At 43.1% G+C, this 15,378-nt stretch overlaps 1 protein-coding gene across 3 annotated transcripts in view; it reads right to left on the bottom strand.

The window, feature by feature from the left end:
- UNC13B (unc-13 homolog B) overlaps positions 1-15,378 on the bottom strand; it is a 208,215-nt gene that overhangs the window by 177,438 nt on the left and 15,399 nt on the right. For all 3 annotated transcript variants that reach the window (XM_027906490.1, XM_027906498.1, XM_027906507.1), the window contains exons 2-3: positions 3,299-3,328; positions 1,196-1,295 (exon numbers count right to left, since the gene is read on the bottom strand). In XM_027906490.1, coding sequence (XP_027762291.1) covers positions 1,196-1,295; positions 3,299-3,328 — 130 coding nt within the window. The remainder of the gene's footprint in view (positions 1-1,195; positions 1,296-3,298; positions 3,329-15,378) is intronic.

Below are 15,378 nucleotides of genomic sequence, written 5' to 3'. Positions count from 1 at the left end.
TAGGCGTGTGATTTGGCAGACAGTTAGTGTCCCCTGTCCCAACTTTACCCAGTCCTCCATGGTTTACACCAGTGACAGCCACAGACTCTGTCTGACCAGGAATTGCAGAGTGAGCAGATGGTGGTGTTCAGGAGCAAATGTATTTATTTCACCAGATGCCAAAGGACAGACTGTCTGCAGGAGCACACCCCTCTCATACTGCTCCGAAAGCGGAGTGGCACCAAAAAGGGGAGGTAAAAGCACAGCTATGATGCCAATGCCATGCTAACCCAGGTGAACTCCTCAACCAGAGGCAATAATTTCCCACTTTCAACAGAGGAGAACCAACTGCTGCTGGACTGGGAAACGAGCTCACAAAATCCACTACAGAAACACCTCAAACCCACTCAAAACCAGCAGCACTAGCTTTGACTCTCAAGACGAATACAACATCACTCCCGCCCATTTAGTTTGCTTACAAAGCTATAGCAGATACAATATAATCAATAAGTCATTAATTTACTAGAAAAAAAGAAAGTCACGATACTAAAAGATACTGGGAAATCCTTGGCTACATGTCAGGACCAGAGCAAATCAGAAGTGCCAAGTGCACCAGAAGCCCTGGAAAAGCTGGAATGATCTGGTTCTGCTGCTCATGGCAGGGACTGGAGGCCCCTTAAGCTGAACCAGAGGAGCTGGATAACACATTCATGGGCATTGGGCCAATGGCAGAACACATCATCACACACTCAGCTCCCACACTAAGGTAACCAGGATCACCATGTGGAGGTCCTTAGTGCATTAACAACAGCCCTTAATTGCCCTGACCAGCCTCTCCAGTGGCCTCCCCTGTTCCCATGGTCCAGGAGCTCTATTTAAGCTCAGCTATGGGCCTTTAGTCTGCGTGTCTAAACTATGTTATAGTTGGGTGTGTCTCTTGCTCATAGCCACAGCCATGCACATACCCGGCCAAGGACAGCATCCATCCAGATGAACCCACAGACCGACTTCCCAGCTCAATCTCAGAGTTACCTCCTCCCTATAGACCTCACTGGCAATTGTCAGTCTGTGGCACTGGTAGAGACAATGTCCAGGCTTGTGCATTTTACCCACCCAGATACTCCAACCCATACACATAACAGCAGCTCTGTGAGAGTGTAGGGGCTGCAGAGGGACTCGACCACGAACTCCTCAAGCTGTGCACCCCCATACTTACAACATAAAGTCCTGTTCCCAGCAGGGTTGGTCACCGCGCACGGCCACAGTTGTGCTCTTCACATTTTGCACCTTCAGTGTCACATACGTATTGAATTTATCTGGGGAATGAGACACAACAAGTTATCTCCATCAGCAAACCCCTTCATCACACACGTGCAACAACACAAGGTTTTCAGCTCACACGGTGCATCCAGAGAGGCCCCAAGTGAAAAGCCCATACAGGAAGGCGTCATGGGGTTTGAGGAGCCCAATGTTCAAGATGTTTTTCCCCTGCCATCAAATTTTCAGTCAAAGCTTTTTTAGAAATTCAAGCACAAACAAACAAAAGCAGGCAACTAATTACTTGCAGTAAGACAGGGAAAAAGAATGTAAAATCCTAAAGAACAGAGACACTTAGTAATATGCTGCTACTGAAATGCAGACAAGAGGAAGAAGAGACGGGCTGAAGGAACAGGGACCATCATGCAGACCAAGGAGACTGAAAAACAAACTTGCAAGACATGCAAGCAAACAGTTGGGTTGAATGTATCATCTCTTCCCTTTTGACCCAAGTGCTCTCCTAGTTCTCACCTGGTTTTCCACCCAGGAGTCCACAAAGAAAAATCCCGAAAGAACTTTTTTCCTAATTCCTGCTCTTTCTATGCTAATAAAACCAAAAGCAGCCAAGCATAGACACATTCAGAGTTTGAATATCAGCATCTGAGAATAATAAAACTTGCTTTTAAGGGAAGTTATTACCTCATACCTATCTATCAGTTTCAAAGAGCCTAGAACAAGACATGCTAAGTACCCAGGAGGCAGTGCATGTATTTTAATACTTCAGTGTTCTGCTGCATCTATTCCCAGCGTAAGTTAGATCACAGTCCATTTTAATACTGTCAAAACTGCACATGGAAAACAAAGAGGTGATTGGGAAGAGTCAATACAGCTTTACAAAGAGGAAATTCATGCCTGACAAATCTGATGACCTATGATGTTTCAGCATGTAGCTTCCAATATCCTAAAACAAGGGGAAGAAAGAGAGATACATGATCCAGAAAAGATCCATATCTCAAGAAAAAGTAAGAATCACTGAAAGTCAGATTCTTCATATCTGTCTACAACACTTGCATCCTCCTGGGACGCTGGCCTTGTCAGTAAAATCACATGCTTTGATGAGTTAAACCTAGACTAGAGGACAAGTATTTTGCATCTGTGAGAAGGCTTCTTAAATCGAGAAAGGATAAAATACACAGTGTCTTCCTTCCAGTCTGGGCTTTCCTCCCCTATAAATTTAAGGCTGCTGCACAGACAGATCTTGACCTGACACACAGTATGGACTACGAGTCCTGGAAAATTTTCTGCTGTAACCTGAGGACACCTATATCCAAAGAATAAAGTTGAACAAATAAGTCATGAATACAGCTGTGCAATTGCTTCATAACCAAACACCTGCACAGGTGTTATTCCAGAAGCAAACTTCTTCTTTTGTAAACTGTACACCAAATTTCACTCAATAAACCTATTTGCCTGTGAAGGGATTGCTTGCCACCTACTGAAACACAATGAAAAAAAGCTGCCTAGGCTGTAAATTCTGGGTGTCACCCGCTGTTTGTTTTTATTTTATTATGCAGACACAAAAGGTAGTGGATGGGGTTTTAATTTCAAGCACAGCCATTATGGACCGTCACATAAGGGAATGAGTCTCTTCTGCAATTCCATCCAGCAATCCCAATTGGGATCGAGAAGGCACTGAATCCACACAGGAACACAGCAGTCCTGCCCAGTGGACATTTTCAGATCCTGTTTTGAACAGGGACAGAGGAAGGATGAGAGAAAGGGCAGGGTGGGTGGGAAAGGGTGACAGTAAAGGAACACATTTCCTTATTCATCAACCTGTTCACGTCAGTGAGCAGGCAGAGGTTTTCAGCACTGTGACTCCACATCACAGCCTCAAGCTTTCTACTGACTCAAGCTGCCTGGATGCTCAAGACAGAACTTGTCGCTCCTAAGGAGAACATGGAGGAACTGAGAGGGGGCGGATGAAATTTGAGGGAGCAGAATGAACAGCAGTGAGAGAGGTGTCCCCACTGCTGCAAATAAGCAGTAGAGCATGGCTTACCTGGTGGTCCATGGAGTTTAGCTTTTTTTACTGTAAAGAGATAAGAAAAAAGAGGCTGTTAGTGATTTTGTCCTGCTACAGTTGAGTCAGAGTGTCACAGTGAATCACATTAATTGGACAACATCCCCAGTAGAGAACTGGCAGCTGGAAATCCAGTTTAACAGATCTGGAGACAAAAACTTCTTTGTACCCCATGGTATCTCTCTAAAATGATGCATTTAAAAAAAAATAATCATAGGTTCAATGTTTGGAAAGTAATGTGATATGGCTAATGAAAAGCAATTTCAAAATCAGTCCTTTGTAAGCAGAAGTTACCACGGCTTAGAAAGGTGTCATTTCATACCACCTCACTTACAAAGTTACTTACAGACACTCTAGATGGAATAAACATTTCTTTATAAACAAAGAAACTCTCCTAACAGTGCACAGCAGACTTTCAACCACAAACTGAAAATAATCAAGCCTGAATAGTAGCTTTATAAGTAGCTCTATATTATGACATCTGTAAATTAAATTAACTAAGCCAAACAAAAAGCAGTCTATAGTCAAATGTCACTTTTACAAGCTCTCCTCTGTTAATTTAATTCCAAGACAGCACTTATATATAAAAATAGAATTGTTAAAACATAAAACAGCATTGGCTCTTATCTCACCAGATGGAGAAGGTCCATGTCTACCCAGGGGAGATTTTGTTTACATTTCCCTTTTGCAAGCTCATATCCTCACTAGAATTGCTAAGTGTAAGCACTAAGAGAAGACATCTCCAGGCTCCAGCTAGTTTTCCCACTGGAAAACTAACACTGAGAAGAAAACATATTTAGCAAGCTATGAGGCAAGATATAGAGACAGAAAAAACATTTGAAAGCTGGTGTAGTGAAGTTTCCTCCAGAAAACAGAGCTGCCAATACTTCCTAGCAGCTAACAGTGTCCAACTTTCAAGATGAAAGTTCTAGAAAGAAACATTAAAAAATCAAAATAAAATAAAATGCCCTTACATAAGTTACATGCAGAGCTGCAATGGAGTGTGATCCTGGAGAACCCACTTGCTATCTGAGAAATTCTCCTCTGTGAGCATTGACAGTCCAGGTAGATGAAGGAAAATGCTGTACCAGGTATAGTATGAGCCAGAAGCCTCTCAAACAGAAGTTAAAAGAGCTGTACCTTTCACCTGGACTGACAAGGCTCACAAGCCATTCAGCCCAAAATAACCTGTTTCGTTTTCTCCCAGGTTCAGGGCCTGAAGCATTCCTGGTGCTAAACCTACTGGTGCAAGCAAAACACACGGCAGTGTGGGCCAGTGTTCCTGCTGACTGAAGATACAGATTCAGTTTAATCTCCAAATCAGTCAGTTTGTTTAACCATGGAGAAACACACAGGACAATCTACTCGCTTTCTGAGTGCCTTTGCACGCCACACAAAAGCAAGCATTCCATGAACTACTGCTTTGCAGTGGGCAGGCAGCAGTTTATCTCTGAACCTCCCCTCTCCCCTTCTTTGCAAGAGACAGGAGACAAAGAAACAAGTGCATGAGCTTGAGGGAAGGAAAAAAGGAGAAAGAGAGCAGGGGATGTGCAGTAAGCTTCAGCTGGCCTCTTTCCCTTTTTGTAACAAGCCCTACTACTATTAGCAAGGAAGCAGAGGCAACTCCAGTATGGGAATTTGGTATTATTTGTCCAAAAAAGTAGATAGAGTGGGCCACTGGTTCCTAAAGACAGAGATTAGACACTGCCACTGCAGCAAGCAATATGCAAACTCAGAGACAGATGCCATCTGTACATTGTGGTCTCAACCTCTAAATATTCAGAGGTTTATTTGACGAAAAGCAGCAAACCCTGCACTGCCTCAATATGCTGAGGAGGTTGCCTGTGTGGAGCTTCAGCAAGAGCTGCTCCAGTGCTCACAGCAACAGAAATATCCCCAAGCAGCAGCCAAGCTAAACACAGATCACAAGGCTGCTACAGACCCACACAGCAAAAACGGGAGTCTTTAGTAACTCCCAGGAATGAACACCATGCCTCGAGGAGACAAAGTGCAAACCTTTAGCTGTGGAAACAGGGCTTATAACTAAGAGCTGGATCACAAACCTGGAAGTCTCTCCTCACCAGTAACTCTTTTGCTCTCTGCCTGCAAGCCTACACAGCATGTCCAAAAAGTTCAGATGAAAAGTGACTTGGGCATGTTTGTTAGCTCCATGGGAAAGCACTTCCCGGGGTTGTATAAAAAGCATTGCAAAAGTGCAGGTCCCACAGTATCTCAGGATCAGGACCGGCGGCAATACTGCAGGGTTTCCCATTTAACAGCTTGAAGGTCTGGGAGTTAAGAGCTGGAAAGAGCTGCTCAGCTCTGCCAAGGCCCAGCCTGTTTGTCAGCCCAGGGAGAATCCACAGGTTGGTTTTGTGCCCACACCTGCTCCTTTTGTCTGGTTAGAGCTCCTCTGTACCAAGTGCTCAAGGAAAGACTCAAAGAATAAAAGAAGCTGCTAAGAAGCCTGATGCTTTAGTTGCTTACAATTTAGCAACAAAGGCTGAAAAACCATTGCTACTTCAGATGCAGAATGACAGCACCTTGAAATTAAGCCATGTGTAACACTTTATTTTTATTATATAAAACCTGTAGCACAAAATGAAACCAAGCTTCTCTAGGGCACTCAACAAGTTTCACAGATTCGGTTGCTCCTGAGTTGCCACACAGTAAAAACCTAAAGTAACTTAAAGGTCTAAATCAGATACTTGAAGACTCACTCCCATTTATCCCATAGCACTTCTGGTCTCTGAGGAAGCCGTGTTTTTAAACCATCTGGAAATGTTAAATTCTGTTCCTTTTCAAAGGGCTTCTCTCAGCAAACTGGGCAGCACAGAAAGTCCACCCATTCAGAGGCAAACACTGTACTCTGCTGAACTGTGATGCTCCTACGCCACTGCACAGGATAAGCAGGACACCAGGGAGGAAATGAAAATGATATAAAATTAGAAAGGAGGTGAGACCTAGCGCTTTACACTGCTACATGCAAGCAGCGCATGACACAGAGGGACAGAGATGCACCTGCTCTCACTGCATGTGACGATTCATTTAATCACCAAAAAAGACTGGGGCATATCAGAGACACAGCTACTGCAAGGAGTTATTAGAAAGCAGTCAAAACTCGACCCAGAGATTCTTTCCCCCCACCTTCCCCCACCCTGAGTATTTCTCAGCATTTTGGCATTAGTCTAACAAAGAGACAAGAAAAAAATTAAGTTGAAGTCTTGTATGCCACTTACAAAAAAACCCCTCAAACAAACAAACAAACAAAAAACCAACAACAAAAACCAACAAAAACCCAAACAAACAAACAAACAAAAACACAAAAAACAAAACAACAATAACAAAAGAAACACCACAGCAAGATTCCAGATGCTTGACAGCCATCAGTTACAAAGGGTTGGAGAGTCAGACAGACTCCTAAAGACCAGGAAAAGAAAATACAAGCCAAGGATAGCAAAACAAAACAAAACAAAACAAAAAAGGTCCAGAATCACTGTGGGAGGATAAAAAAATAACCACAGAGCATACATCAGTATTCTTCAACTCAAGTTCTGTGAAGAAAGTCTTGCTATCCACGTATTTTTCAAATGGTCTGAACAATAATTTTTTTTTTTTTTCTGAGTAGGTGCTCCATACACCAGTGAGAGAATTAAAACTGAGCATGCCAAGTTCAGACAACACACCGCTCAACTCAAGCAGGCACACACTCATATTCAGTTAAAGGGAACTGGAGTGTTCTGAACACCTGCACATTTCAGATCACCTTTAACACCTGCTTACAAACAGATAGGGATGCAGACACAGGGAGTGCCTGAGCAGATGGCCAAAAGATTACATTCCAGCTAAATCCAGCACATGACTTAGGAGCTGGTCACTCACCAGGCTACAACAAAACCTAGATCCTTTCACAGGGGCCATTAAAGTGCCACGGAGGGGCTGTGGGAGAAATTAGAATGAAAGGACACGGGTTTAATTAGTGCTCTTTAAAATAAATGCAATGTTGAAAGCAGAGCACTCGAAATGCATTTTCATGATCAGCAATTTGATAAATAGTTTCCTTTTCCCTGGGAAACACAAATGGTTATTGTGTTTTCGACAGCACTCTAACTTTTACAGTAACTCTCTCCAGCTGAACAGAAGAATCGATACATATTTCCATTTCACTCTGCTTCTCTCACCTTTTCCAGGTGCTCAGACTCCAGTTTACAGTGAAATGCAGCACTAGGTGCAAACAACACTAGGTGCAGCACTAGGTTGCTTTAACAACAGAAGTAAGAGACCACAGCAAGCTGCTCATACCACCCTAAGTAAGACTAAGTCAACATACCAAATCCATGGCCTGTGCGCCCTGCAGCAGGCACCGAGAAGGGAGGAAACTCTTCTGGGAGGGACGCAATGGTTAGGCAGTGCTCCAGCCCTTCAGGTGTGTTACATTTTCTATAATTGAGCCTTTGGAAACAATTTTGCTGTCTGAACACTGCACCAGCAGCTATAGCACATGTACCCATTGTAGAGCCAGAAACCCAACACCTCCTACTCAGTTCTTGAAAGTTATTTATAAAATCCACGACAGGCTGGCAAGTGGCACAAGACCAGCACGTCTAATGAGGACTGCCCTGTCCCTGGGGATCCCACCCTGACACACAGGGACTTTTCCCAGAATGGGGCAGGTTAGAAGGGACCACAGTGGGTCATCCGGCCCAACCTCCCCTTCTCGAGCAGGGTCATCCTAGAGCACTGGCACAGGATTGCATCCAGATGGTTCTTGCGTGCCCTCAAGTGAGGAGACTCCACAGCCTCTTTTCTCCCTTGGAAATCAGAATGTGCACAGACTCTGCACACCCTCATCTCCCACCTGAGGGTGAGGAACCCTTGTCTTTCCCAATACCTGAAGCCAAAGGTGCTCCAGGCTGGAGAAAGAAGAGGCCATGCAGTGATCTGACCTCTGATTTTAACTGAGTCACTGTTTTGTTTCCCTATTAAAGTCCAGCAGCATCAGTTATGTCACTAAATGCAACTGCATGTGCCAGAGCAGAACAGCAGTACTGACTGTGCCTTGAACCTCTACTCCTCCCTTCATAACTCCAAGAAAGAAAGAGCTGGATAAAACAGCAGTACAATGGTTTCCCGTGTTCTGTTACGAAGATTCGACGCGTCACAGCCACAGCCTGAGACAGGTCTGAAAAGAAAGGCTCCACTACGCTGTCATACATTCAGAACTAAATTATGTTCAGAAGGGAAAGATTTCCCTGAACTAGCTCAGAGGAAGGATAATTGCACAGGAGGTCCCAGAGACACACCAGCACTCAGCAGCACCTCAACAGCCTCTGCCATAACTGCAGAGAGCCCGGAGCAAGTTCCGCTCAGGCTCCGACTTCTCACAGCACAGCCGTGTGTAACTGGGCTGGTTATTGCTGATGAGAGACTCCTTTGGCCTCAGTGTCCACTGACACACACGACCTAAGTCACATTTATTGCTTTACACTTTGTTTTTCTGACAGGCAAAAGAAAACACTGGTTTACGTATAAATATTGTTCCACTCAAGAAGGGAAGAAAAGAGAGTACTTTATGTCCCAGTGCATTCCCTTTGAGAATGACGTGATGGAAACACAGCTGGTACCTTCATGGACCAGCAGTCGTAAAAGCTGAGGCCAAATTTCACAGTACACGAAGGACAACATTCTGTTACTGCTTCATATGAAATGAGGGCTGGGCTGGTCAGAGAACTGTCCTGCTGTCAGAAGGAAGAGGAACCACAGAGAAATATCGCGCTGCTTGGTAACTCAGGAACTGCAGGGACACAGTGCAGATTTAACAGTACCTGAAGAAATAAGGCTGCATCTAAGGGCAGAATTTTTCCAATACAGTATTTGAAATAGTCCTTCAAAAATCCACCATTTTGTCCACTGAGACAACTATGGAGGAATCCAGATAGCCAAATTCACCTCAGCTGAACCAAGGGATCGATCTGCTTTAATAAGTAGTCCGGAAAATTGGAATGGACACAGTATGAGTTTATCAATTTTTAATAGTTCACAGAAATGAAAAAAAAAAAATCCAAACCACAAAGCACTTACACATTGCAGTTCCCATTCATATAGCAAAAAGCTTTCTTCAATTTGACCACTCTAAATGCCCATGGGACAACTTGATTTGCCCTTCCCAAGGTCTTGGGAAGCACATCAAACCAAGCGGAGGTACGTTCCCTTCAGCAACCAAACACCACTCAAGGATTCTTCTCAGGAAGAGGGTGGGGAAGAGAGATATTCTATTCTGTTGTCTGCGGATAGCAAATTGATCTACCCAAGGGATTTCCATATTGCCAGATGTCTCGAGAATGAATTAGAATCCCTCCTAATTCATGTGAATTAGCATCTTCCTGCTCAGATGACCTACAAATTCATTACCCTGTCCAGAGACACACAAAGCTATCAAGTTTCTTTGATTTACAATACAATTTCCAGCAAACAGCTTTCTACCAGTGACTCTACCCTTCCTGCACACTGGACAGTGACTGATAGCAGCTGGGACACGTGACTGCTTGAAAGGTTTTCCAGATTTCTGTGCTAAAAGGACATATGCTCAATACTAACTCCATTCAACTTCAGCACCATTTCATACAGGATTTTCAGGAAAGTACACATCCCAGTAACTCTCTACATTGCCAAACCTCACTAGATGCTCCCTTGTTCATCTGTAAACTCTCTGCTCAGTTAAGATCAAGGGCTTGCACACAGACAGGTGTTACAGCAGGTATATAGCACCCCACTTGCTACCCTCCACAGCCCAGGCACTGCACACCTTGAGGCTGACAGATCAGTCCCAAGGGGATATTGCTTACTAAGCTTCACCCCAAGATTTACTTCTTGCTAGAATTTTCACCCATATGGGACAAACTATGGTGAGAAAAGAACTGAAACCTACTCAGAAAATACCTATCATTTTACATAAAAGATACACATCATAGTCTTGTCTAAATCTCTGTTACTGCCATAGCCAATGGGCATCACAGTGACACAGCACAGTGACCAAGTATCTGGAATATTCCACAGTGTTTCCTGCACATAAAACTTGCGAGAGCTGGCAGGACAACACGATGGCCAGTCTACACAAAACGGATCAAACCTACAGCTAATATACTATGCTGAACCAGTTACAAAATAAAAGACTCATACAACTACTTTGCTGAATCATCCAGTTTGATCCCCTTAGTGAAGTGGGTAATTTCACACCTCCTGCAAATATTGTCACTTTTCAGCTCAGCTTTTGCATAAAACTTGGTAAGTGTACACAGCACAGCACAGCTTGCATCAGAGCTTCAGAGTGTTCTGCTTCTTCCATCCTTACCAAAGTCACTAGATAACATAAACAGAATCAATTAAAAAACTGTGTAGGAAACCCTTTCTGGCAGTTACAAACACTACAGTCAAATCCACATTCTCATGGTATACCCGGAGGGGAGGACCAGCTTTGCAGATTCTTTAGCAATTCTGGTTTGGGTTTTTATAAAATAAACCTCAGTCCTCATCATCAAAAGAAGCCTTCTTTTAAAAGATCCTTCTTTTGTAAAAGGTATTTCATGTGGCAGAAGGGGTGATAACTCAATTTATTTCCTGTGCTGGTTTAATGTAGTAGGCAGTTAATGTAAATAGGCTTCTAAACACCTTCAATGACAAAATAGATTCAGAGACTTAGAGACACATCTGGGTCTTGTTTACAGGTTAATCTGTTACCAGATTTGATTTGACACACTGACTTCTCATCACACAGGTTTTCAACCTCCTGAACTGAAGAGTTTCATACGCATTCTAGTTTGGTGCTTAGCTAAAGAACTCACCTACCTGAAATATTTCTTGCACTATTTCAGCAACAGAAATTCACAAGTGAAGAAAACACTATGCAATTAAAAAAAAAAAAAAAATTGCAAATAGTGCTGCTGAAGATACACCATGGGGATTGCACTTGCGAACAGAGTTCTGGGCAGAAAAATGAAACATGTATCTCAAAGAAACACAAATCTAGTGTTTTACTAGGGAACTATGTAACAGGAAAAATGGAACTGAAACTATGTATGCAACTTGTAGAAAGCAACAGGGGAAAGTACAAGGAACTAAATCCAACAGGAAAACTAAAGAGGTCTTCAACTGATTCCTTCCTTGAAGTAGACATCAGATTGCTCTTCTGAATCCTTATACCAGCATTTTTTCGGCAAGTGGTATCAGGCAACAAGGTCAGGCTGTTATCTGTTGCTTTGAAAAGCATCTGAGTTAGAACAACGAGGATAGGGTTCACTGAGAGGAAAGGAGGGAGGAGACTCACAAAACGACGATTCCCCAAACCCAGAACTCCCCTCATCTCTCTGAACTTGTAAGTAGGTATGTTGATTTTACTAGAAATCTAGCACAGAACAGGATCTATACTGGCAAAACATAATCAATACACCATGACCACTCAGCACTGCAAAGGGAATCCAGCGTTTTAAAACATGCAGATCATTTTATCCAAAAAAGCCTCAGGAGATCTTACCAATAAAATGCTTAAAACATTGATAAGCTATTTTGTAAACCACAGATCAAATCATTATTACATTAAGTGTTAGCCCTTAGTGAAACTTCTGCTTTGGAGTAAGGAAGCTGCAAAAAGTTTACTTACAGCTGATCCCAGGAAAAGCTTCCTGAAAGGCAGTAGGAAGCATTCAATTGATTTCAGACAAAGAACAGCTGAAATAAGCTTGACAATATTGTTTTTTCTGGCTGGGGGTGGGGGGAAGTGTGTTCATGAACCATGCAGCCAAGAAAGCTGGAATCGGATCCTGGGAAGCAATAAAGAAAGTAGGAATATGCAAGTCTTGAACTTTACAGCCTCCTGAAACAAATTAGCACTGCCAGCAATTCCAGAGTGCCAACAGCCCATTAACTATTTTCCAGTTTTTGCATGAAATACACTTGGAAAGAGAGAACAAGTGCAGAAGCTTCTACTTGCCAAGCAGCTCGTACGGTGAAACATACAAGAAGGAGAGAGACAGAGGCAGCAATGTGGGGAGTAGAACACATGCTGAAATACCCAGCACCAGGACACTTTCAGAAAGTCCCATCACTGCAGATGCTCTTCCAAGCTGAGTCTATCTATCCTCATTCTCCTGCCTGCATGGTCCCCCAGTTCAGATGGCAGGCAGGAACTTCTCCAGCCAACACAAAAAAAGACCAACCCACAGAGTTAAAGTCATAAAGTTTCAGGTCACTAAAACAAGCTGAAAATCATAAAACAAGCCATCTTCTGCCCATTTTGGGACTTGCTGGAATGATAGCCTCCCAGTGCCCAGATAAAAATCTTTCCTCTAGAAATGCATCTCATTATTGTCCTTAAAGGTTGTGAAGAAATTATTTAGTCCAGCTCTCAAGAGCCCCACAGCCTTGCTGGAATACAAGGTGCCTCCTGCTTGTGTGCTGCTCTCTAGAGTGCCCTTCACCTCACTGTTCACCTTTTCAACTTATCTGACAATAGTCACGATCTCAGTGCAAACTGACAACCTAATTCTAGCAAGGCAAGAGCCACCATATTCAGATGCTTATTTAGAATTGTGCTTTGCTCCTTCATAACCTTCCCACAGACAGCGTTATCATCCACCTGAAATCTAACCTCACTCCCAGCTATCATCTCAACATCCATTTGCTACTCAAAACTAAATGCCCAGGCTCTGACACACAGCCAGTGGAGCACTCAAACTATCTTCAGATGGCTTTCTTCACTGAGGAAAGGTTCTGAAGTGTCAGTTTTCCCGTCCTGTTTCTCCACTCAGAACTGCAACCCAGTCACAAGAACATTCACAATCAGTATGACACAGAGACCCCTTTTTATCACCTCACAGACATCTGCCTTGTGGTTACTGCCTCTGCCAGCACAATGACAAAGCCAGTCAACATTTGCAATTCACTGTTCCCCAAACATCACTTGTTAAGTCTGATAGTCCCGCTGCTCAAACTGTATGCTAGAATTCCCAAAGAAACTCTTTGACATCAATGACATCTCACACTTGGGTCCCAAACCAGATGTTTTCTGTCCTACAGACCAAAGGGTTCTTTGCACACTTCCAGAGTTTGCACTATGAGAAGCCATATCATGATAGTAAGGGCTGCAGACTGAGCCCATTTAGCCCATATCTTGTCCACACAAACATCCAGACAATTCTTAGGAAAGAGCATGGCATGAGGATACAGCAGTACCTACTCTATGAATCAATATGACCCCAGGCTTAGGACCCAGAGATGACATTTTCAAAAGCAAAGTTTCATACAGTCTGTTCTACCACCAAATCTCCTTTACTCCCAATATAATCAAGACCAAACAGTGCCAACAGGCAATTTCAGTTGAATTCCACATTGGTATTTCTTCAACAGCAAGGGTGAGTGCATGCTTTAGACAACTCACTTCACAGTTTAGCCTCTTTGTTACACATCTTTGCTGTCACCTGACAGCAGTATCAGATGTTTTAAAGTATGCAGACAACACAAGCAAACCCACATCACTCTACATTGAAGGGAAAGGGACTATCAAAGAGAGGCAAGATGCTTTGCTACCTGTCTGGCACAGCAAAATACAGTCTGGTGGCCTTTTTCAAAACTAAAATGAACTGCCTTCCCACAACCATAATACGTGAAAGAAAATCCTTCAAATTTTGCAGGGCTATAAGCAGAGAGCTAAATCCCTTATTACTACCACCACCACTCCTCAAGGGCAGCTGCTCACACCTTAGCTGACTGAATAATCCCTCCTAGCTTTGGCCTGACCTAGGGCAGGCAGGTGAGCATCACCTCCAGCTGATTGGTCTGCATCAGTTATGTTTTTCTTGAGAAGTGGGAAAACAAACACAACACTGAAGTTTTGTTATGCTGCGCTTACAAATCAAGAGACTATGCTTTTGGCCAAAGTTTGCTTTATAAAGGGACTGGGGAAGCAGAGTGTGGGGATGGAGAAATGGATTTGACGCTACTTGTGTAACAGAACGCCTTGTAAACAAAAAGGAAACAAGGGATGTGGCCAGCTTCCCTGATCCCATGGAACAGCTAGCTGCACCTATACACACACTTACCATACAAACACTTAAGCTGCTAAAAAACTCAGCTAGGAGAAATTCTCTAACATCTGTTTCTTCCTTCTTTTGTCTGACCAGTACAGACAGGCTGCTGAAGATCCACTGAAGTTTCTGCTCAGCAGCTGCTTTGAACTGAGCAGTGAGGACAGGAACAAAATCTCCTATTCAAATCACAGAGATTATGAGAGGTTAATCCTCCTGACGCTGGCAACACAGACAGCTCTGTCAGGCGACCTGGTTCCCCAACCAAGAGGTGAACTAAACAGTAATCCAAGCTGCCATACCTCTCCAATATTCTGCTGCAGCCTTAATATTATTAGTAAAAAAAGCAGCTTGGGTGCAACATACTGGAGTGAGTTACTGAGTGGGTGACTGTCGCAGAAGAAGTATTGTGTTAGATCATGCTTTGGTCAATTTGCTTTAAGGGCTTCCTATGGGTTACCAATTTCTCCTGAACTTTCAACTGTTTTATGATTTGAAAAGTCAGCATCCCCTGAATCTGTGCCACATCAGGGGGGAAAAAAAAATTCTATCAAGCTGTTTATAATTTTCAGATGTATAAGATAAATACTACTGGGCAGAGTAGTAAAGGAGGCTTCCAATTTTCAGTGGCATATTCTTTCAGATTCTTTAAGGTTCAGAAATACATTAGTTTAAGATAGTGAAAATGCCTTAATTGAATAAGAGAACAAAACCCACCCTACTTAATTTTACACAAAACAGACTTCAACTCATATATACCTCCAGCTGCCAAAGACTAAGGAAATATGCATAATGAAAGACATACAATTGCACCAGAAGGCAGGAAAAGAGACAGACTGATAAAGTATCTAGTCTGGTAGGAGCCAGTCTGAACTAGTAAACTGACTCTGATGACAAAACAACAGTTCAACTAGTTTATAGTAAAAGGTTCAATGGGATGGGGGGGAAAGCCACAGAGCAGAGATAAAAATAATTAAAAAA

The sequence above is a fragment of the Empidonax traillii genome, unplaced genomic scaffold, assembly GCF_003031625.1.
Source record: "Empidonax traillii isolate 1590-97213 ecotype Southwest subspecies unplaced genomic scaffold, ASM303162v1 scaffold26:size2357266, whole genome shotgun sequence".
Lineage (NCBI taxonomy): Eukaryota > Metazoa > Chordata > Aves > Passeriformes > Tyrannidae > Empidonax > Empidonax traillii.
Note: the sequence above shows the minus strand (reverse complement) of the source record. Positions and strands in the feature narration are given on the sequence as shown.